The sequence below is a fragment of the Aspergillus sydowii genome (assembly GCF_001890705.1).
Source record: "Aspergillus sydowii CBS 593.65 unplaced genomic scaffold ASPSYscaffold_16, whole genome shotgun sequence".
Lineage (NCBI taxonomy): Eukaryota > Fungi > Ascomycota > Eurotiomycetes > Eurotiales > Aspergillaceae > Aspergillus > Aspergillus sydowii.
In genome coordinates this window covers 201,925-222,665 of record NW_024467874.1, presented here as the reverse complement: position 1 = coordinate 222,665, position 20,741 = coordinate 201,925, and the positions used below count along the sequence as shown (strand labels likewise).

At 51.6% G+C, this 20,741-nt stretch overlaps 8 protein-coding genes across 8 annotated transcripts; 3 read left to right on the top strand and 5 right to left on the bottom strand.

Moving 5' to 3' along the window:
- Positions 1 to 113: 113 nt before the first annotated feature.
- Positions 114 to 3,970, top strand: ASPSYDRAFT_62010 (uncharacterized protein; the record flags this gene model as incomplete). Its single annotated transcript, XM_040850067.1, has 8 exons — positions 114 to 828; positions 874 to 1,387; positions 1,753 to 1,934; positions 2,134 to 2,283; positions 2,332 to 2,834; positions 3,058 to 3,209; positions 3,274 to 3,413; positions 3,672 to 3,970. The coding sequence occupies 8 exons, from the start codon at positions 114 to 116 to the stop codon at positions 3,968 to 3,970; spliced, it is 2,655 nt and encodes an 884-aa protein (XP_040697176.1).
- On the bottom strand, positions 3,809 to 7,604 carry ASPSYDRAFT_527520 (ankyrin repeat domain-containing protein). Its single transcript, XM_040848547.1, has 7 exons — positions 7,146 to 7,604; positions 6,483 to 7,095; positions 6,323 to 6,429; positions 6,032 to 6,252; positions 4,679 to 5,982; positions 4,266 to 4,627; positions 3,809 to 3,966 (listed from the first exon to the last, which is right to left on the bottom strand). Exons 1-6 carry the CDS (start codon positions 7,544 to 7,546, stop codon positions 4,271 to 4,273), a joined length of 3,003 nt encoding a protein of 1,000 aa, XP_040697175.1. The 5' UTR covers positions 7,547 to 7,604; the 3' UTR covers positions 3,809 to 3,966; positions 4,266 to 4,270.
- Positions 7,605 to 7,842: 238 nt separating this feature from the next.
- ASPSYDRAFT_50868 (GNAT family N-acetyltransferase) lies at positions 7,843 to 8,938 on the bottom strand. Its single transcript, XM_040848170.1, has one exon. The coding sequence runs from the start codon at positions 8,865 to 8,867 to the stop codon at positions 8,034 to 8,036; it is 834 nt and encodes a 277-aa protein (XP_040697174.1). The 5' UTR covers positions 8,868 to 8,938; the 3' UTR covers positions 7,843 to 8,033.
- A 142-nt stretch (positions 8,939 to 9,080) lies between these two features.
- On the bottom strand, positions 9,081 to 11,452 carry ASPSYDRAFT_50866 (Zn(II)2Cys6 transcription factor). The gene is made up of 6 exons (XM_040848169.1): positions 11,272 to 11,452; positions 11,061 to 11,179; positions 10,920 to 10,960; positions 10,286 to 10,866; positions 9,568 to 10,223; positions 9,081 to 9,501 (listed from the first exon to the last, which is right to left on the bottom strand). The coding sequence occupies exons 1-6, from the start codon at positions 11,347 to 11,349 to the stop codon at positions 9,237 to 9,239; spliced, it is 1,740 nt and encodes a 579-aa protein (XP_040697173.1). The 5' UTR covers positions 11,350 to 11,452; the 3' UTR covers positions 9,081 to 9,236.
- Positions 11,453 to 11,951: 499 nt separating this feature from the next.
- Positions 11,952 to 16,732, top strand: ASPSYDRAFT_187446 (putative ABC multidrug transporter). Its single transcript, XM_040843591.1, has 4 exons — positions 11,952 to 12,708; positions 12,759 to 15,094; positions 15,141 to 15,789; positions 15,836 to 16,732. Exons 1-4 carry the CDS (start codon positions 12,049 to 12,051, stop codon positions 16,601 to 16,603), a joined length of 4,413 nt encoding a protein of 1,470 aa, XP_040697172.1. The 5' UTR covers positions 11,952 to 12,048; the 3' UTR covers positions 16,604 to 16,732.
- Positions 16,733 to 17,205: 473 nt separating this feature from the next.
- Positions 17,206 to 18,030, top strand: ASPSYDRAFT_94571 (class I SAM-dependent methyltransferase; the record flags this gene model as incomplete). Its single annotated transcript, XM_040852987.1, has 1 exon — positions 17,206 to 18,030. One exon carries the CDS (start codon positions 17,206 to 17,208, stop codon positions 18,028 to 18,030), a length of 825 nt encoding a protein of 274 aa, XP_040697171.1.
- A 796-nt stretch (positions 18,031 to 18,826) lies between these two features.
- ASPSYDRAFT_36307 (uncharacterized protein) lies at positions 18,827 to 19,599 on the bottom strand (the record flags this gene model as incomplete). The annotated part of the gene is made up of 2 exons (XM_040845415.1): positions 18,827 to 19,326; positions 19,383 to 19,599. The coding sequence occupies 2 exons, from the start codon at positions 19,597 to 19,599 to the stop codon at positions 18,827 to 18,829; spliced, it is 717 nt and encodes a 238-aa protein (XP_040697170.1).
- Positions 19,600 to 19,920: 321 nt separating this feature from the next.
- ASPSYDRAFT_62005 (uncharacterized protein) lies at positions 19,921 to 20,667 on the bottom strand (the record flags this gene model as incomplete). The annotated part of the gene is made up of 2 exons (XM_040850066.1): positions 19,921 to 20,558; positions 20,607 to 20,667. The coding sequence occupies 2 exons, from the start codon at positions 20,665 to 20,667 to the stop codon at positions 19,921 to 19,923; spliced, it is 699 nt and encodes a 232-aa protein (XP_040697169.1).
- Positions 20,668 to 20,741: the final 74 nt, after the last annotated feature.

Sequence of the window (20,741 nt, the reverse complement as noted above, 5' to 3'; positions counted from 1 at the left end):
CGGCCGGCGGACTCTTGGCGTCAGCGTTTGGCGGGGACCTTGGGGTGAGGACCCTGCGAGATCATTTTATCTGTTTAAAAGAGAGGAATCGGCAAAGATGGAGACTGGCAACAATGCAGGCTGTGTGGACTCTCCTGCTTGTGATAATCTGCGTTGTCGCGGCAAAAGCACAGGAGGTGGCTGCCGCAGAAGGACAGCAGGCACAGTGGCAGGACATCACGCAGGTCGTCGTCTCGAACATCACAGTCATTGAAGAACCGAATGCCAGACAGGAAGAGGAATACGCACGGCTTCAAAATCGACTGCAGAAGTCGACTGGGACATGGAACGCAAACCACCCGCGCCATCGCCTGCTCATGGCGCTGTATGGGTTCACTCGGTACAAGGAGCGCAATCTGGCGGAAGTGAAGCGATGGAGGGATATGTATAAAAATGTCCCGAAGAGCCAGCAGAAGCTCGTTGAAAAGACCATCGGGTACACGCGCAAACTGAACACAGTCGAGCATCTGTTTGAGGACAATGACCGGATTGCGGCGGATATTGTGCGACATGGACTGGAATTCTACGATATCCCGCGAAAAGAGCTGGACGAGTTCATCAAGGACATGCAAAAAGAGAAGAAAGGGCCCGACCGCACGAGCGTTGTCCAGGGGATGAAGCATTTTGTGCGCGACTGGTCGGAGGAAGGACTGTTCGAGCGTGAAGACGCATTCAAATGCATTCTTGACAATCTCGCAAGGATGGACCGCTCAGAAGACAAGCCAGTCCGGGTACTGGCTCCAGGAGCAGGAGCTGGACGATTGGGATATGAAATTGACGCTCTAGGAGGTACATTCCCTGTCTACTATCATTTTCTACCTGCTAACTGTGCAGGCTTCGAGGTAACAATCAACGAATGGTCGATGTATATGAACCTCGTCCACCGATATGCAGTCCAAGTCGCCTCTCCAAATAGTCTAGCCTACTACCCATATATCGACTGGTGGTCGCATCAGGCTACGACATCCGATATGCAGCGCGCAGTGCGTTTCCCCGACTGGGTCCCGTCTACTTCGAGGGTAGTCATGGTAGAGGGCGACTTCACCACGCTTTTCTCAGACTCGGAGTCAGGCTCCTACGATGTCATTGTATCTTTATTCTTCATAGACACCGCGCGCAACCTGATGGCGTACCTGGAGAACATCCACCGGCTGTTAAAGCCCGGCGGGACGTGGATTAATCTCGGACCATTGCTATACGGAACCGGGCCATGGCTACAGCTTTCCCTGGACGAGATAGTCAAAGTCAGCGAGGCACTGGGTTTCGAATTTGACGTGGACGCGGCGGAGCCAGAAGTATGCGGGACGCCAACAGCAGGAGAGGGACTGGATGGCAAGGTCAGGAGTCTGTACGTGCCCTACGCCCAGAACCCAAAGGGGCTGAGTCGGAATGCATACGATGCCCAATTCTGGCGAGCGACGAAGCGATAGAAGGGAGAGTTGCATAGACTAGTGTAGCAGGAGAGATACCCTCCGCCAATGATAGATTTAAACTCGTGTTTCCCTTGCCTTTAGTCAACGCTACCGAACAGAATAAGGATATGATCTGTCGCTGCATTAGATTAGGCGTCCAGACGCGCTGCGTGGCGATCACTCAAGAATGCAACGACACGTGAAGGTGAGACTGGGCATTTTTCTTACGGTGTTTATCACGGACTCGTCTGCCCTGTCTGTGTGACGATCTCCCATCCCACTTCATCGCACGTCAGACCAGCACGATGGACGTCAAACGAGAAACCACCGGCCTCACGCACGATATCCCAGTCCTCAGCGATGCATTGGAAGGGCATCAGAAGCCGGTGCAGTCGCTTCTGCGTCGCATTGACTGGCGCATCCTCCCTATCATGCTCCTGACCTATTTCCTGCAATTCCTCGACAAAGTGTGCTTGAACGTGAGTCTGAAATTCAATGCTAGCATTCCAATCTTGACTTGGTAGTATGCAAATGTCATGGGTCTCCAAACAGACCTGGGCATGTCCGGCAACGACTTCTCATGGCTCGCGACGGCCTTCTTCATCGCCTACGCCGTGGCAGAGGTTCCACAAGGTATTTCCCTTATTTTCCACCCAGAACGCGACTCCGCTGATAGAAGTAGGGTATCTCCTACAAAAATTCTCCACCCCGCGAGTTCTCGGCTGCAATGTGTTGATTTGGGGCATCCTACTCTGCTGCTCCGCCGCTGCCCAGAACTACGGAGGGCTGCTAGCCCTACGTATCCTCCTCGGCACCACAGAAGCAGTCGTCGGTATGTCCTTTCAAGAGCCAAAACAGTATAAAATATGCTAATAGACAGCCCCCGCTCTCACAATGTACACAAGTATCTGGTACACCCGGCGCGAATCTACTCCCCGCTTCGGCTTCTGGTACTGCGGCGTCGGCGTCGGCCAGATAATCGGCGGACTGATCTCCTTTGGCGCACAGCACGCTCCAGCATCCCTCTCCCTTACCGGGTGGCGGATAATGTTCATCGTCATCGGACTAGTGAATATCCTCGCCGCGGCGCTCATCCTTGTCTTCCTCCCTCTCTCCCTTGAAACGGCAGGCTTCCTCACAGCGGACGAGAAAACAATCATATCCACCCGTCTCAAGGAAGACTCTGCCAACATCGCGCCGAAACAATTCCACGCCGCCTCGCTCTGGGTCGTCCTTACTGATACCCAAACGTGGCTGCTGCTCCTGATCACGATCTTCACGACCCTGCCATCGGGTCTGATCGTTGCCTTTTCATCAATGGTTATCAAGAACTACGGCTATACCGCGAAGGAGAGTGCGTTGCTGAATATGCCCTCGGGGGCTGTGAGTATTTTCTGCATCATTTTGTCGACGTATGCGATTGCCAGGGGGTATCCGCGGTGGTTGACGCTGAATATCCTCTTTGTGGCGACGCTCTTAGGTGCTTGTCTCATGAGCTTCATGCCACAGAGTAATAAGGCTGGGTGTTTGGTGGGGATTTATTTGGTTAACGCGGTATGCACCTCAAACTACAGATAAAGTGGTTAACGTACTGATATTCGTATAGACGGTCGCACCCCTAGGGATAATCTTCGCCTGGATCGCAGGGAATTTCAAGGGATACACGGGCAAAGTATCCGCGGCAGCACTTATCTCTGCTGGATTCAGTGTCGCGAATATCATCGGCCCGCAGACGTTTCAGGCTAGGGATGCCCCTGAGTATGTACATCCCTTCATTCTTGTTGGCTTGGGATTTGCGGGGGCGAGGCTAATGGTATGACAGTTACATCCCTGCCAAGGTCACTATTGTAGCGGTGAATGCGGCTGCCATTGTTGCTGTGATTGCACTACGGGCTGTATACGGTCTGAGAAACCGCAAGGCTGAGGGATTGGGTGTTCCGGCTAGGAGTTCCTTGGAGAAGAGTTTTACAAAAAATGAGGGAGACGATCTGTACCCTGGGTTCAGATACGTGTATTAACTGTGGTTTCAACGAGATACGTGGGAATTGTATACAGCAGATATAATACAACGTCTTATGCCAGATGGAATAATAATGCAGTATAAAGCGGAGCATAACCCCGCCCGCTCTCTCCCCACCAACTTCAACCTCATCTCACCACATCTCATCAACACCATCAAAACATCTCTATCCATACCCCCGTTCACCCCCAAGAAAAGAGACAAAATGGCCGCCGCCGCACTTACAAAATTCAAACTAATCTTCCACGTCCCACCCACATCCCTCGAACCCGTCAAAAGCGCCGTCTTCACCGCAGGAGCAGGCCGGTATCCAGGTCCAGGAAGCTACACAGAATGCTGCTGGGTGGCCTCAGGAACGGGGCAGTTCCGGCCAGGTGATGCAGCGAACCCGGCTATCGGGAGTGTTGGGGCGTTGGAGAAGATTGAGGAGTTGAGGGTTGAGACGCTGTGTGTTGGGGAGGATGTTGCGAGGAGGGCCGTTGAGGCTTTGAAGAAGTGAGTTTCTTTTCGGTCTTATATTTTTCTGGCCTGGCTTGATTACTGGGGCTAGGCGAAAACTTAAGCTGGTGTAGTTGTGGAGACTGATCCGGGTAGGGCACATCCGTATGAGGAGCCTTCATATGGGGTTATTCGGTTGGAGAACTTCTGAGAAGGATTATTGCCAGTCGGAGGGAATGGACTACTTCACCCTATCAGATCATTATCATGCTGTACCCCCGTACATATATCAAAATGGCGACTAGGAAAACCTCGAGTGCTTAAAACCACAAGATATACTGACACCATCGGTATGGATCGATTATTTCACAACAGTGGAATCAATCGCCCTCATAGAACCCAGAAAGTGGTTAATAACACGCTGCGAATCGAAGTCATCCGGTAGGAGATCTTCCCAGTAGTCCAGCTGTTTCTGCATTCCAGAGACAACTTCATCGGCACTGAGCTCCATGACTTGCATAAGTTCCACAACCCACAACAATCGTTTAACATACCACGCCTTTCTCTCACTACCTCCAATTTTTGTTTTCCGTCGTACATATTCGTGTTCCATCCATATGAGATATTCCGCAATAGGTGTCAACAATGAAGGCGGGATTTCCGTGTTGTCGTAGTGGCTGACAAACGTATCATTTTTATAATCAACTTCTAGGCGTGGCTATGGCGGTCAGCCTGATTGGCAAGATAGTCGCGCTGGATTGATACACACTCGTGATGTACCATGAAAACTCTCCTCAATCTTCTTAAATCTGTCATCGAGTATTTTCTTCAGCAATAACAGCCAATTCGTCCTCAGAATCTCAAAACTATCGGATGACAACGTGCACATCTTCTTGTTCAATTCTTCGATAAGTTCTTCCTCCTTTTCTAGAATTTCGAGGGCATATTCTGGCGCCGATGACCCACCTCCGATGGAACAGGCTGTACGGGCACCTCTGTGACAGCAAACAGAGGTAATCCCAATCTTCTGAGCCCATGTTGCGTGAAGAAGTGATAACAGCACTTGTTGGGTCTCCTCGGGCCCTCGCTTTTCTTCCACCAGAGACAGCAATTCCAAAGCCCACACAACGGGGGCCCCCGTTAAAAGATGCCTTGTGGACTCCCCGAAAGAGACATCGAACATGGAAGAGACAAAGCATCCGCCCGGACAACAGTTGTCCGATGAGAAGATGTCAACCTTTTCGCTCACGCACGCTTTTATCAAATCCATTGCACTCCAGAGGTCACTGTGAAAACTCCTCACGCGATTTATCAAGCGTAACAGAATAGACTGTCCATGTGAATTGACATGATTGATGTTTGCACCTCTATCAAGTAAAAAGCGGAACAGTGTAGCATCCAGGCGCCTGATTATCGAAAATATGGGGGTTTCACCTGCACTGTTGGGCTGGTTCAATCCAGTAAAGCCACAGCGGACAAGGGCCTCAGCTTCCTCACAATTAGAGACATAATGTAACAGATTGTTGTTTACAGTCCATGTAGTGCCATCGTAGAAAAGGACGTCATCCACATTGTCGCAAAGCTCAACAAGGGCAATGAAATAGGTCGTCGTCTCCTCTGTGTGACGGCCCAACCACACGAGCCCCGTCAGCGACCCGTAAACATGGTGCTGGAAGTCCTCTGGACTGCAGTGTGGTCGAATTGCTTCCAGTGCGTCGAGTACCAGGTCCCAGTTCCCCGCCCTAGATGCGTAACCGAGGAAACCTTCGCCTTCACTGTCTGTGATGGAAACGTTCGCCCCGTGAGCAATGAGGAATTGAACAGCTTCAGTATTGCCCAACGCGCCGGCATATATTAAAGGGGTTGCCCCCCATTTATCCTGAGCGTCGACATCGTGGCCACTCTCACATAGAATACTGATGAGCTCCAAGCTTGGGGCAGCTAGATGAAGGGGCGTTTGGCCGAGAAAGTTCTTTTCGTTAGCAGCAGCTGTTGGTCGTGAAACAAGCGAAGGCGCTGTCTGAACAGACCTTTGAAGAACAGCCTGGTGCAAGGGAGTTAGACCACCGAAGCCTGTACGCTTGTCAGCCAGAACATACAATCGGAGTCTTTAAGTCCTCACCGGTGCCTGTAACATTATTGACTATCATGGCAAAAGATTTAAAATAAAAAGGGTCGTTGAACTTATAAAAAGCCCAAAAACTATGGTGGCTCAGTCCTGGGAAATTCTCGAATACTGGAGAATCGGCTCCGTCAGGGTCAAACCCATATTCAAGAACTGCATCAAGCAAGGATTTCCTATCCCAAGATCCATAGATGCACAGTACATGATCTACCAGGAAGCTGTGAGCATATTAAGATTCTCTTAGTAGTCGAACAGTTTGTGGTTTCGCGGAGGAGTGGAGTAAATTACTCTGGACCCTGGTTCTCGAGACTCATGCCGAGTTCTGATATAAAAAAGTCTAACAATTGAAGTTCTGTTGTTATACTATGAATCAGGGAGCTACGGGGTAAGAGCTCCTGGCTGTTGTGAGATAAACACGTTGATGCCGCGTCAGATACAGTGTACGTACCTGCACATAGCCCCTGCCAGCGGGGTTAACGTGATTCTTCAGTGACGGATCAGCCCTGTATAACTCAAGAAACCTTCTTTTTACGTCTTGTGCCTCCAGCAGGCCATGGTGAAAGCATTTTAGTGCCTCAAACCCTGGGGATGTGTACTTGACTGTTTGTTGCACACTCAGTGCCGGCCGCAGGGAATACTTACCTGCACCCGAGACAAGTTCAAGCCCGGTGATAACAGTCAATGGGATGCCGTATTGAGTGAGGGCGATCCGCAAGTTCCAGCGGTAACGCCGAGCTGAGCATTGTGCATTATCACAATATCTCCAGAATGCCGAGAATGGAGTATATTCGAACCCCCAGAAGCGCCCTGAACTATTGCCAGTTATATGACAGGAACAATGACAATGTCTCACACTGCACGGCTTTCTTCTGAAGGGACGTGTCGTTTTTTCCGGAGCCACGACTGTGCGTACGTTTGATTCTGTTGGCTTCGCGACAGCAAGGACATCCGACACTTCGTTGTCAGATGCAGACTCTATCTCAGTGATACGGTTGTTATTCTGCGCGCCTGTCGCTGGAATTTGACTGGGGACGGTTTGATGGAGGACTAATGTGAAGGAACTATTAGAGTCAGTATGGTTTAGAATCCTATCCGTCTAGCTGATACTCACCACGTCAAGTCGGCGACAACCCCCGTAATCCGCTCCTTCGCGATATTAAGATCCTTCCTTATTTCTGGAGGCTTTGCGAGTGACTTCCACCTTTTGCTTCCGTTGTTCTGCGCTCGTGAAATCGTCTGCGCGACTCTTTGGAGGATACCATCAACTCTGCTATATTCCAACTGGCAGTTCTTAATCGCGAGATCCACAACAGGATTCCCTTCGTACAACTGCAGAGGTAGCAGAACGTTTCTCAAAAACTCCAGTCTGCGAACTAGAAACCCAATCTCATCTCCAGCCTTGTGCTGGTTGTAGTCGCGGATCTCTTGCAGACGGCTGATATTTCCAGTAATCTGAACGATAAAGGCTGCTATTCCGACGCCAGCCGAGACGACGCCGACAACTTCCGCCATGATAGAACATAAAGAGGGTAAGAGAGCAGATATGGGTAAGGAGTTGAGGAAGTCGAAGGTGGGCAGGGGCGACTCGACATCTGCGACGGGTTCAGCCTCGTCAACAGCACCGCCCCAGCCATAACCAATCGAATCGGACGAGGCTGCAGCATCGTGCAGCTGCTCGTCGGAGCAAATCTTTGGTGAACACGTTGGATGGCAGGGATTATAAGAAGCTGGGCGTTCTGTCTGATTGGAGGCTGTTTTGTTACGGTAGCTTTTTTATTATACTCCATTGAAAGACCGAACATAGTTATCACGACAGTGGGTATTTCTTACGGCAGGCTATATATAGTCTCATACTATATATATGCCATATTCGGATCTAGGAGGAAATGTGTGTCTAGCTCCATCACAGACAGACCTACCTCCCTAATCCTAGAGTATAGACATCCAATATATGAAAGCATACTCACTAAACATCTTATACGAATGCATATATACCAGATCAATTCTGTTTGGTAGTAAATACATCCTTCCGATATCCCAACTCAAACCCGACCCGTTCCACATTTCTCGCACTCGTTCCAGTCGGCCAAGTAGTAACAGTAGCAAGGTCAATTCCCTCCTTCTTCGCCTCGTCGAGTCTTGTCCTCAATAACGCTGCCTGCACCCCTTTCCCTCGGCACTCAGGGACCGTACTGTCAATATATAACTCGGCAACCCGGCCTAGAGGCGTGGTGATCAGAGCCATTCCTGCAGCGCCGGCGATCTGTCCATTTATGCGAGCTAGGTAGAGACGTGTATCTGCACGGAGGGTGGCAGCACTGGCTAAGGTCTGGAAAAGATCGAGTTGGTCCGGTGTAGCGTTGTATCCGAATCCAGCGACAGATGTTTCAATAAAGCTGGGGTATTCCTCCGCTGAGGCGTGGGTTATGCATATCTCCTCAACCTTTTCCTTTTCTTCATACTCTTGTAAAGACAGGACGTAGACACTCATCTCCGCACAGACAGTCCATCCCATTCTATCCAAAGCCTCTCGTGCACTCGGATGTGCAAACGGACAGAGATTAATCTCCGAAAATACGCCAATCCCCCTGTAAAGAAGTTCGACAGCCTCGAGATCCTCCTCAGAGACGGGACCGTTCATCCCAAATCCAGCAACATGGTTCAGTTTCCGTCCAAAAGTTGGTTTTGTGACAGCTGCTACACCGCCACCAATAGATTCTGCGATGAATTTCTGCGATGGAAAGCGTGCTTGCACAGCTTGGATTTGGGCCTTGATAAACCGCATTTCGGCGGTCTCGACCAGGTGGGCTGTTGCGGGGGATATTGTCGCCATTGTAGCGAGAATAATATATGGGAGTAGAATCTATTTTGGCTGGCTTCTGATATCGCTCGATGTGCGTGTTCGGCTTTTATACAGGAGCTGGGGCCCTTCGTATTTGCTCCATATCATGACTCACTGTGTTTGGAGGCCAAGTACTACCGGAGTTGTGCTCTCTCTCCGGTAATACCCCGTTTAAGTACAACCATAAAAGACTAAAAATAAAGTTGAGTATGCTATTAATGATGAATAATCTATGTAACTTTGAAATATATGCTCTAGTCTAGAGCCACCCGATATACGCCCGCAAAACAACAAACAGACAAGCAAAGAAAAGAATTAAAAAAAAATACCAGGGTATAAAAGGCAGGAGATAAACTAAAACTAACCCTCAAGACCAGCCTTCGCCTCCGCGCACGCCTTCCGAATTGCACACTCCGCCAGCCGCTGCAAATCCGCCATAAAGCTCTCCACAAGACGCACCTGCACGGTAAAGGATTCAGGCGCCTGCTGCCAGAGATGCTTGCGGAGGTGCGCGAGGGCCGACCGCATGAGATTCAGGTCTGTGGCGCTGGAAATCTCGAGCGGGTTCATGAGGATATTGGAGAAGACGTGGATTGTTGAGACGGTTATTTCGGGGAGGCAGAACCTGTCACAAGCATACATTATTAGTTACTTAGACCTTAAACATAGGGCAGAGTTAGGGAAGGGATACATGAGATGGTGTCCTAAGAGATGCAGCTTCGCGTCGAGAAATTTATTCAGTAACGAGCGTCCAGCGCTGATGCTAACCGCGAGACTTGACCCGGCGGCGCGAGTATCCTGGTTCAAGACCCAAGCCGTGCAGCGACTACTCGTTTGATGGATCGCGCTCATGCAGTAGTGGTACTGCATTCCGAAGAGGAAGTCCGCCATGATGGAGTCTGGGTAGCCGTCGGACGAGAATACTCGAACCGTAGACCACCAATCTTCTAACGAGTTATCGAGGGTTCGGATGGTAGCAAGAAGCTCGGCGTCGCTTTTATTCAGGGCTGGGACGCAGTAGAGCCCGCGGTAGATTTCGGCTTGGACGATGCAGAGGCGGATGAGGGTGGTGAAGGCTGGGTCGTTGCCGGGGGAGGGCAGGGTCAGGTCGCAGCTTGTTGTGTCGAAGAGAGGCGGGAGACCCGTGCGCAGGCCGAGAATCTTATCGAACATGAAGCTGATCCAGAAGAGATTGCGGACGTGTAGCCTTGCGAGAAGAGGGTCGCCGTCCCCGTCGGTGGGCTTAGGGCAGATGTTGCCTTTGAGATGGAAGACGTATCGGGCTGCTGAGGATAGCAGCAGTTCTATCCTCAGGATGTCGGCAGATACAGCTTGACAGCAGAATGACTGGCCAGAGATTAATATTAAGCAGGAGGAAGAAGAAGCTGGAGTAGCAAGGAACTGCTTACCAGCATGAGGATGGCCTGCAGCCCGTCCAGCGTAACCGACTCTGAGATGACCTCTGGCAATAGGTCATATACCTCTTGGGCAAACTTGTCAGTGTATGTTATGGTACTTTCCGTCCCAGCGCCTGCGATAAACGAGCTCAACGCGACAAAAGCAAAGATGCATGCCCTGGCGCTGGCCGGACCGGGTGAGATCTCGGACAATTCATCGTTGTAGGCCGCTCGGATGGTGTACTCGAAACACTTTGCGTTAATAACTGGAAACATGCGATAGAATATAGTCCTCTGGTAATTCTCCAGCAACTGCCGGAGAAGCCCGATGTCAGGGAGTGGCAGGTGTTGGGGGCTACCACGAGGGGGCGCCTGGAGTGGCAGTGTCCGATACCAGTCGAGAGTAACTTCTTCACCCGTGCGAGCCTTGATCCACTCGATCCCAGAAGCAGAAAACACAGGCAGGCCGTTGAACCCACCGATGTTTCCCAGGGATTGTCCGGCAAAGCAGATGGTCGCTCCGAACCCCTGTGGTGCCACAGCTTGTGGACCGGGTGTGGGGTACGCAGGCCGAGAGAGATCCTGGACTTGTTCTACGAAGATGTTAGAGCATGCAGCATACTCTATATTGCAAGGGGAAACCAACCTTGTTCGACTGGCGTGCTCACGTCTGGTGTAGGGGGCGTCCTGGCTACGGTTAGCACCACCTGCCATACGGGCCACCGCGCCGAGAGCTGCAGCTGGAAGCCGAGATCTCGGCCCGTGAATAGGCTATACATGGACTAACTTGAGCTTGGTATTCGGCGTCTTGCGCGACCGGCCGAGGTCTTCGTTGCGGGCATACGTGCAAGGGATGCTGTGGTGGTGGCACCAATCACACTTGGGCAACGTGCCGTCGCATTTAATCTCGAGAATGTTAGCATCACCAGCTAGAACTGGAATGTACAAAGTATCCGGATACAGTATCTGGTGCAAAAGCATGGGGGAAATCTATCTACCTTCTTCCTATAGCACGAGTCGCAAGCGTACACACGACGGCGCCGCTTCGGACGCTCACCGGATATCTTAGGTGGCATAACGAACAAAGATATGGGTAGCCTAGAGTGACACAATAACGAGAATATCCGGATATATTGAAAAGTGCTCCGTCCTTGACTCCTTTGGCTGCTTCGACGATCAGCCACCGGAGGAACGCGCCCAGATCCGAGTAAATTCCAGCAAACTCCGGTACGACTGACGTCCCGGCAGTGCCCCTCAATTCTCGAATCATTTATTGGCCAATAACCAGTAGGGAATAATGGGGCTGCTGTAAATCCGCTTACTCATCGGAGATAGAGATTTATGCTCGGATGCACAGTCTTGGGATCCGGGAGGCTCAGCCACGGCCACTAGTACAACTGAGAACATCCTTTGGATCTGCAGGATCTGAGCCTGTCAGCCGGATCGGAATGTACCTGGCTTCCGGATCCACGATTAGTTCTAGATTCTTCTTCATTTTGCAGACAATTGCGTCTGTCAGGGTGCGAATGTGCGTGACTAAGCGGGTTTGCCCTACACGGAGCTCGAAGTCCGTCCTGGTAGAAGGACAGCGTTATTGATCGTTGGGTTCACTATTAATGCCATATCAGATAGTTCCGAACCGATAAATGCGTCTTTCATTCATGAATGTCTCGGGGGTGCACGTTCCGGAAAGAAAAGAGACGTAGTTATATACCTGCTCACACCCACATACTGTAGAAGGTAGAAAAATATACCACACTTAACTGATAATCAAGATGAGCTCCCACACTCAAGATGCACCGTCACTTGACACGGACTCGTTCTCGTCCAAGGATAGCATCAAAGACACCGAGTCTATGCCCAGAACCCCTATGAACCTAATCAGCCCCTCCGAAACAAACAATCTACACCGTATCGCTACAACCCAATCACGACGACGATCGAGCATCCACGCAAACACATATACAAGCAACGCATTTGCGGAAAATGACCCAGCCTTGGACCCTCAAGCAGCCGAGTTCAACCTGGAGCGGTGGCTCAAAGCGGCCATGGTCGATGCTGAAGGGCGCGGCCTGTCAACACCACAAGGAGGAATCCTCTTCAGAGACCTGAATGTATCCGGTTCTGGAGCTGCACTGCAGCTGCAGGATACCGTCGGGTCAATGCTCTCTGCGCCTCTACGGATCCCCGAATTACTTCGTCAGAGACGCTCGCCGCCTCGTCGGATCTTGAACAGCTTCAATGGCGTGATGAAGACGGGAGAGCTGTTGCTTGTGCTTGGACGACCGGGCGCGGGCTGCAGTACTCTGCTCAAGACGATATGTGGTGAGACGAACGGGCTGGATATCGACTCGGCCAGTTCCCTGCATTACAACGGGGTGTCTCAGAAGCGGATGATGAAGGAGTTCAAAGGCGAAGTCGTCTACAACCAAGAGGTATGTCACTCAAACCCAACAAAGCTAAATAGAGTATACTAACAAGCCAGGTTGATAAACATTTCCCCCATCTCACCGTCGGACAAACCCTCGAATTCGCAGCTGCTGCACGCACACCGCAGCACCGCCTGCGTGACATGACCCGCGACGAGTTCGCCAAATACACAGCCCAGGTCGTGATGGCCGTCTTCGGTCTGAGCCATACATACAATACAAAGGTCGGCAATGACTTTGTGCGCGGTGTCTCCGGAGGCGAACGCAAACGGGTCAGTATCGCAGAAATGGCACTGGCTGCGACGCCGTTTGGGGCTTGGGATAACTCCAGCCGTGGACTGGACTCGGCTACTGCGTTGAAGTTTGTCGAGGCGTTGCGATTGCTCGCTGATCTGGCTGGGACGGCGCATGCTGTTGCCATTTACCAGGCTAGTCAGAGTATATACGAAGTCTTTGACAAGGTGACGATCTTGTACGAGGGTCGCCAGATCTTCTTCGGACCAACTTCAACAGCAAAGGCCTTTTTCGATCGGCAGGGCTGGGAATGCCCTTCTCGCCAGACGACTGGTGATTTTCTTACATCTGTTACGAACCCGCAAGAGCGTCGTGCTCGTGAGGACATGAAGGGCGTTGTTCCCCAGACCCCAGAAGACTTTGAGCGATACTGGCTGGAGTCTCCTGAGTATAAAGAACTGCAGAAAGAGATGGAAGACTTTGAGACAGTCCATCCTCCAGGTAACGACGACGCAGCAGCGACTGGATTCCGAGAGATTAAAGAAAAGACGCAGGCCAAGAGCTCACGCGCAGCCTCTCCATACCTGCTCAGCGTGCCTATGCAGATTAAGCTGAACACCAAGCGCGCATACCAACGAGTGTGGAACGACATGTCCTCGACCCTATCAACAGTCATTGGAAACATCGTGATGGCACTCATCGTCGGCTCAGTCTTCTACGACCCCCCAGACACCACAGCAGGGTTCATGTCGAAAGGCGCCACTCTCTTCTTCGCGGTGCTGTTGAATGCCCTAACCGCCATGTCCGAAATCACCAGCCTCTACGCCCAACGCCCCATCGTCGAAAAACACGCCTCCTATGCATTCTACCACCCAGCAACCGAAGCAATCGCCGGCGTCGTCAGCGATATCCCCGTGAAGTTCACCCTCGCCGTCGCATTCAACATCATCCTGTACTTCCTCTCCGGCCTGCGCAGAGAACCATCCCAGTTCTTCATCTACTTCCTCATTACATTCATCATCATGTTCGTCATGAGCGCCGTCTTCCGCACAATGGCCGCTATCACCAAGTCCGCAGCACAGGCAATGGGTCTCGCGGGGGTTCTTATCCTCGCACTCATCGTCTACACGGGCTACGTCCTCCCCGTCCCCTCAATGCACCCCTGGTTCGAATGGATCCACTACCTGAATCCAATTTACTACGCGTTCGAAATCCTCATCGCCAACGAATTCCACGGTCGGGACTTTCCCTGCGCGAGCTTCGTCCCGTCATACGCGGATCTCTCTAGCGATAACTTCATCTGCTCAGAACTGGGCTCTGTCCCCGGCGCGCGGACTGTGAGTGGCGATGCCTATATCCAGTTCAACTACAGCTACAGCTACAGCCATGTCTGGCGCAACTTTGGCATCCTGATTGCATTCCTCGTCGGGTTCATGGCCATCTACTTCGTTGCCTCCGAGCTCAACTCCTCCACTACCAGTACCGCCGAAGCACTCGTTTTCCGACGCGGCCATGAACCGGAGTATATGCGTCCGGGATACGTCAAACCAGCAGCCGACGAGGAAAACACCATGGAACTGGGCACCGTCAAGCCATCCCGGGATGAAACCAAAGAAGACCTCCCTCTCCCGCCTCAACAAGACATCTTCACCTGGCGGGATATCTGCTACGACATCGAAATCAAAGGCGAGCCACGACGATTGCTGGACCACGTCTCCGGCTGGGTGAAACCAGGCACATTAACCGCATTAATGGGTGTGAGCGGAGCCGGTAAAACAACCTTACTCGATGTGCTAGCCCACCGGACGACAATGGGCGTTATCACGGGCGATATGTTCGTGAATGGTAAGGATCTTGATGCCAGTTTCCAGCGGAAGACGGGGTACGTCCAGCAGCAGGATCTGCATTTGCAGACGGCGACTGTGCGTGAGTCGCTCCGGTTTAGTGCGTTGCTGAGACAGCCGCCGGATGTGTCGATACAGGAGAAGTATGACTATGTGGAGGATGTGATTCAGATGCTGGGGATGCAGGATTTTGCGGAGGCGATTGTGGGTGTTCCTGGGGAGGGATTGAATGTTGAGCAGAGGAAGCTGTTGACGATTGGCGTGGAACTGGCTGCGAAGCCGAAGTTGCTTTTATTCTTGGATGAGCCTACTAGGTACGTCTCATATCGGAGGGGTGCAGAGATATACTAACTAGAGTAGTGGTCTTGATTCCCAGAGTTCATGGGCTATCTGTTCATTCCTCCGCAAACTGGCAGACAGTGGACAGGCTGTTCTCTGCACAATCCACCAGCCCAGCGCCATTCTGTTCCAGGAATTCGACCAGCTCCTTTTCCTAGCAAAGGGTGGCAAGACGGTCTACTTTGGTCCGATTGGAAACAACTCGCGAACTCTTCTCGACTACTTCGAGTCCAACGGTGGACGCAAGTGTGCCGAGTCCGAGAATCCAGCAGAGTACATGATCGAAGTCGTCAACGCAAAGACAAACGACATGGGAACAGACTGGTTTGACGTCTGGAAGCAGAGTCCCGAGTGTCAGGGAGTCCAGGACGAAATCAACCGCATCCATCAGGAGAAGAGCGCCGTCCAGCAGGAAGACGACGACCAGGCCATGAGCCACGCCGAGTTCGCGATGCCCTTCTGGTTCCAGGTCTACGTCGTCACGTACCGTGTCTTCCAGCAGTACTGGCGCATGCCGGAGTATATCATCTCGAAATGGGGCCTTGCTATCATGGCGGGTCTGTTCATTGGGTTCTCGTTCTACGACGCGAAGACCTCCCTCGCTGGTATGCAGACGGTCATCTTCTCGCTGTTCATGATCTGCTCCATCTTCGCCTCGCTCGTCAACCAGGTACGCCATATAACCCTTGTCGTGCAATAAAAGCTAACAATCCCAGATAATGCCCCTGTTCGTAACCCAGCGCTCGCTCTACGAAGTGCGCGAACGCCCAAGCAAGGCATACTCCTGGAAAGCCTTCCTCATCGCCAACATCGCCGTCGAAATCCCGTACCAGGTGATAATGGGCATCCTCACCTACGCCTGCTACTACTACCCCGTCGTCGGCGCCAGCCAGTCCTCCGACCGCCAGGGCCTCGTGCTTCTCTTCGCAATCCAGTTCTACATCTACGCCAGCACATTCGCACAGATGTGCATTGCCGCAATGCCAGACGCCGAGACCGCAAGCCCCATCGTCATCCTCCTCTTCTCAATGTGCCTGACATTCTGCGGCGTCATGCAAGTCCCCTCCGCACTTCCCGGGTTCTGGATCTTCATGTATCGTGCGTCCCCGTTCACATACTGGATTAGCGGGATGGCGTCGACGCAGGTTCACGATCGAGAGGTCGTCTGCTCGTCGAATGAACTGTCTGTGTTTAACCCGCCTGCCAACCAAACATGCCAGGACTACATGTCTGAGTATATGAGCCTGGCCGGCGGGAACCTGCAGAACCCGGACGCGACTTCGGACTGTGCTTTCTGCTCGCTGAATGTGGCGGATGAGTATCTTGCCGGCAGCGAGATCTACTGGGGGGACCGGTGGCGCAATTTCGGGCTCATCTGGGTGTATGTTGTGTTTAATATTGCAATGGCGACGTTGTTGTACTACATGTTCCGGGTGAGGAAGTGGGATCTGGCGAGTCTGAGGAAGAGATTTGCGAGGAAGTGATTTTTAACATGTATTTGGTGTCTTTAATGGCGTTTGGTTATCGTGTTTTATACATAGTAATGTCTGATGGTACAGCGTATAGATAATCGTTTTCTCGTTAATAAAGATGTACAATTTATGCATTGGAACCAATCTAAACAAACTGATCCTCCTAGTATTTTCTCAGATATGCCTTCCTCAGGCGGTTCAGGGAGCTCTGGAAGCTTAGGTCGTTTATCTTCCTCGATGTCAGGATTGAAGTATTTCCAGACATCGTAGTCCTTTGCATACAGTTTCTTATCTTGGTACCATTTACTCCATTGAGTTCAAAACCAGCGAGAATATCCCCGTGGAGAAGGCATCGGGAATTGTCATTTTGAGATTTCAAAGGTCGTATCCAGAGTATTCGATTGCTTATGTTCTTCTTTTTCCATAAAGTGGTAAAGCTCCTCTATATCCCTAATTAAGCAAGGACGTGAATAGTGAATAGTTGGTGGAGAATTGCTCCACAGTCGGGGACCCAATCTGGAAGCCCTAACATGTACTTAATATCTCCAAGACTCATTCTCGTATTCAGTATTCACAATCTTTCTTCCCCATCTCAAGTTGAGACCACCACCAGCATGTCTTCAGCCCAAAACATCTACGACAATCCCACCTTCTTCTCCGCCTACGGGACTCTCCCCCGCTCGCAGCTCGGTCTAGCAGGTGCCCCGGGATGGCCTGACCTGCGGTCCATGGTACTCAGGAACAGCTTAACTCAATCTCTACAAGGACAACGCGTTCTGGATCTGGGATGCGGGTATGGCTGGTTCGCGCGATGGGCTCGAGACAGTGGAGCTGCGTATGTGAAGGGAGTGGATATTTCAGCGAAGATGATTTCCCGAGCGAGGGAGGCAGAGATGAATCTATCTCCTACAAGAGAGATTCAATATGAAGTGGCGGACATTGAGTCAATTACATTCGGCAACAGTAGCAGTAGTGGGCAGAAAGAAAAAGAGGCGTATGATCTGGTTTACAGCTCTCTGACACTGCACTACATCGAGGATCTGAGTCGGCTCTATCGCGAGATCCACGCCGCGCTGGAAACGGGCGACAAGTTCGTCTTCTCAGTTGAACACCCGATATGCTCTGCGCCGGTTAATCCAGGACCAGACTGGAAATCTATTCAGGAAGAAGGAGAGGGAGGCGGCCAGGAACACAAGATATGGCCGCTGAACAGGTACAGCGACGAAGGGTGGCGAGTGACGAGCTGGCTTGGGGTTGACGGGGTGAGGAAGTACCACCGGACGGTGGAAACATATGTCCAGCTTCTCTTGCAGAACGGCTTTGCTTTGACGGGGTTCAGGGACTGGGTGCCCTCGCTGGAAGATGTAGCGCAGCATCCTGAGTGGAAGGATGAGAGGCGTCGGCCTTATTTTTTGTTGATCAGTGCAGAGAGGAAGTGACCAGATACCCTCAGATACAGTGCGATGAGTGTGGCTCATACTGCCCACCATCTTTAAGTTCATGTCCGGTCTCATTTGCAGTGCTTCCAGCTGCCAGTGAAAGGGATGGGTACATTTCTATGAATTGACAAAGTTCCCATAGGATTGCTAGTTTAGTAGTTATCAGCTAATATGAGTAGTGCTTGGAATTAGTAGTATGGTAGGGTAGACCGATCTTTCTTCCTATGTAGTAGGTTATCCTGGGTAAAATATCACTAGGTATGTTCTCCGAAAGGTGAATTCGTCCCAGAAAGTACGTTGCTTCTCAACAGAACTTCTCCCAAGACCGCTTCGCCGCCAGTGACTGGCGAGCCTTGCTCGTAATGGGGCGACCGCGACTCCGACTCCATTTGCCATAGGCGGGCCCAACGTAGTACTATCGCAAGTTGTTGGCGGAGCAGGCACAGCAATCGATGTTTACAAGTTCATTGTCTCGATGGTGTGTCGGCGTGGAGATCGGAAATTCGCGCTGCAGTATCGCCATGATTATAACGTGGGTTTCCGCCGGAGCCCATCATCTTCAACTCCCATCACACAACGGCCCCAATCGCCAGGTGTTTATTAGGCAGATGAGTTGTCAGAGGATAAGTAACCTCGGGTGTCCTGTTCAAGGACGAAAGACGGATTCTCGGTGGTGATTAACAGATGACCCCGGAAGTATCTATGTTTAGTGCAGATCTTTATTTATGGGTACTAATATCACTGAAGACACGCCGAGAACCGGATTCTACCGCGTATGTAAATGCAAGGCCAATACTTAGAGCCTGGAAATCTGCGTAAAATCATAAATCTCCTCTTTCCACTCGGCCGGATTCAGCTCTGTAATTCGCTCGATAAACCTCTTCTGAGCATATGGTTCATGCCGCCATTCAGCGTGCTTCTCACTACTCCAGAAATGCGGCCAGAGTAGTAACTGGACTGGTTTCCCACGCAGAACTTCCGGCTCCGTCGCCCATTGTAAGACAGGAAGGTGTGTCTGCCGATGCTTATTTTGAGGAACGCCAGGCCCTAAGGCTGGTGGACGGATCCCGACGAGTTTGGACGCCCGTGATTGCAAGGATTCGTTCACAGGCGCGGGGAAGTAGACCCAGAAAATTTGGGTGAATGAGTCCTTTAAATTCGGGAACCAGTTTTCGACGCGATAGATTGTTTTATGAATAGATATAGGGATGATATCTTCCTGGCGGAGAGTTTCCTGACACAGTTGGGCAGAGGGGGAGGCCTCGAACTCGCGCAGTTCAGATGCTGTCCACCATACTGTGGGTGGTTGTTAGATTTTACTGGGAATTCAACTGAGAATGGAAGGCTCTTACATGTTGCAAGCAATGCGACATTAGGATTGTCCCGCACCCTAGCCCAGACTGTTTCCTTGTGGCCGACACTATGGACTAACGGCTGAAAAAGCCCGTTCCAGTGGTTGGTATCGATTTCCTTGGTGGGAGGGATTTGGAGCGTTGTCCAGACGACAACCCGCGGATCGCCAGAAAGGTACTCCATCGATTTGGTCAGGCCAAAGTTTTTGTACGCCATGGTGGAGGTGTTGGATTGTGGTCGGCAATGGAATGAATGCCCTGAGAATTAGCTGCCTTTTGGTGCGGCACACGGGTGATCACCTGACAATTGATTTAGCAGGTAAAATCTTATAGATTTATCTATTAGAGATAAGTAGCTTATCTATACATACAGTACTATGAGATAACAGTGATATTCTAGCCCTATTGGCCGGCTACCACCGCCCGACACATTCTGTGAAAGAGCATTGATCTCACCCTGTCCGTCCATATCAGAAGAGAGCGACAGCCAACGGGGAGTCGGGGACCTGCCTCAGTCAAGTCTCTTGAGGCAACTCTTTCAGTTACCCGGAACCATTTCGTGGACCGGCAAACGATTGCTAACAATGTCATCGGCGTTCAAAAAGTCTGTGCTAGAGATTCGATGCTCGGCAGCTGCAGCATCAGGCACAATACCCGACGCGACATGGCGCTTTACCAGCCTCGCACGAGCAATCTCGCGACCAACGCGCACAAACCAAGACTCATCCATCAGAGCAGCAGCTGAACTCCAGGGCTCACGGTCGAGGCTCAGATAAAGGCCCTCGAGAATGACCACTCGAGACGCTGGCGAGATGGGGATATCATCTAGCACGGGGTCTTTGATCGCATGATCAAAGCTCGGTGCGTAGACAGTGGGTGAAGCAGCAGTCAGGGGTTCTCGCAGGCACTGCACCAGGCGGTAGAATGCCTCGGCGTCGAACGTAAACGCAGCACCTCTGCGGTGGATCGCAGTGGCAGGGTCCGGCATCGCGGCCAACTGAGCTCTGGATAGATGGTATCCATCCATTGAAATGCACACTGCAAGGTCGTGGCTGCTGTTGGCCAGCTGGTTGACTCGTGCAGCCACCGCCGCGGCGAGTGTCGTCTTGCCTGATCCTGGGATGCCAGACACGCCGATCAGAATGCGCGAGCTCTGGTCTTTGCTTTTACTGAGAGCTGGCAGGCGTCAGTTGGGGATTCTTCGAGGAGTGGAAGTGGGTTTACCTATGACCTTGTGCGCCAGGCGGTCGACATGGGCCGGGGTCTCGAGCCCTGCAGCGACCATAGTGGAAGTATAGAATGGCTCGTCCTGTCCATAAGCCAGCAAGGAAGACGCTGTGATTTAATAATCGACATGGC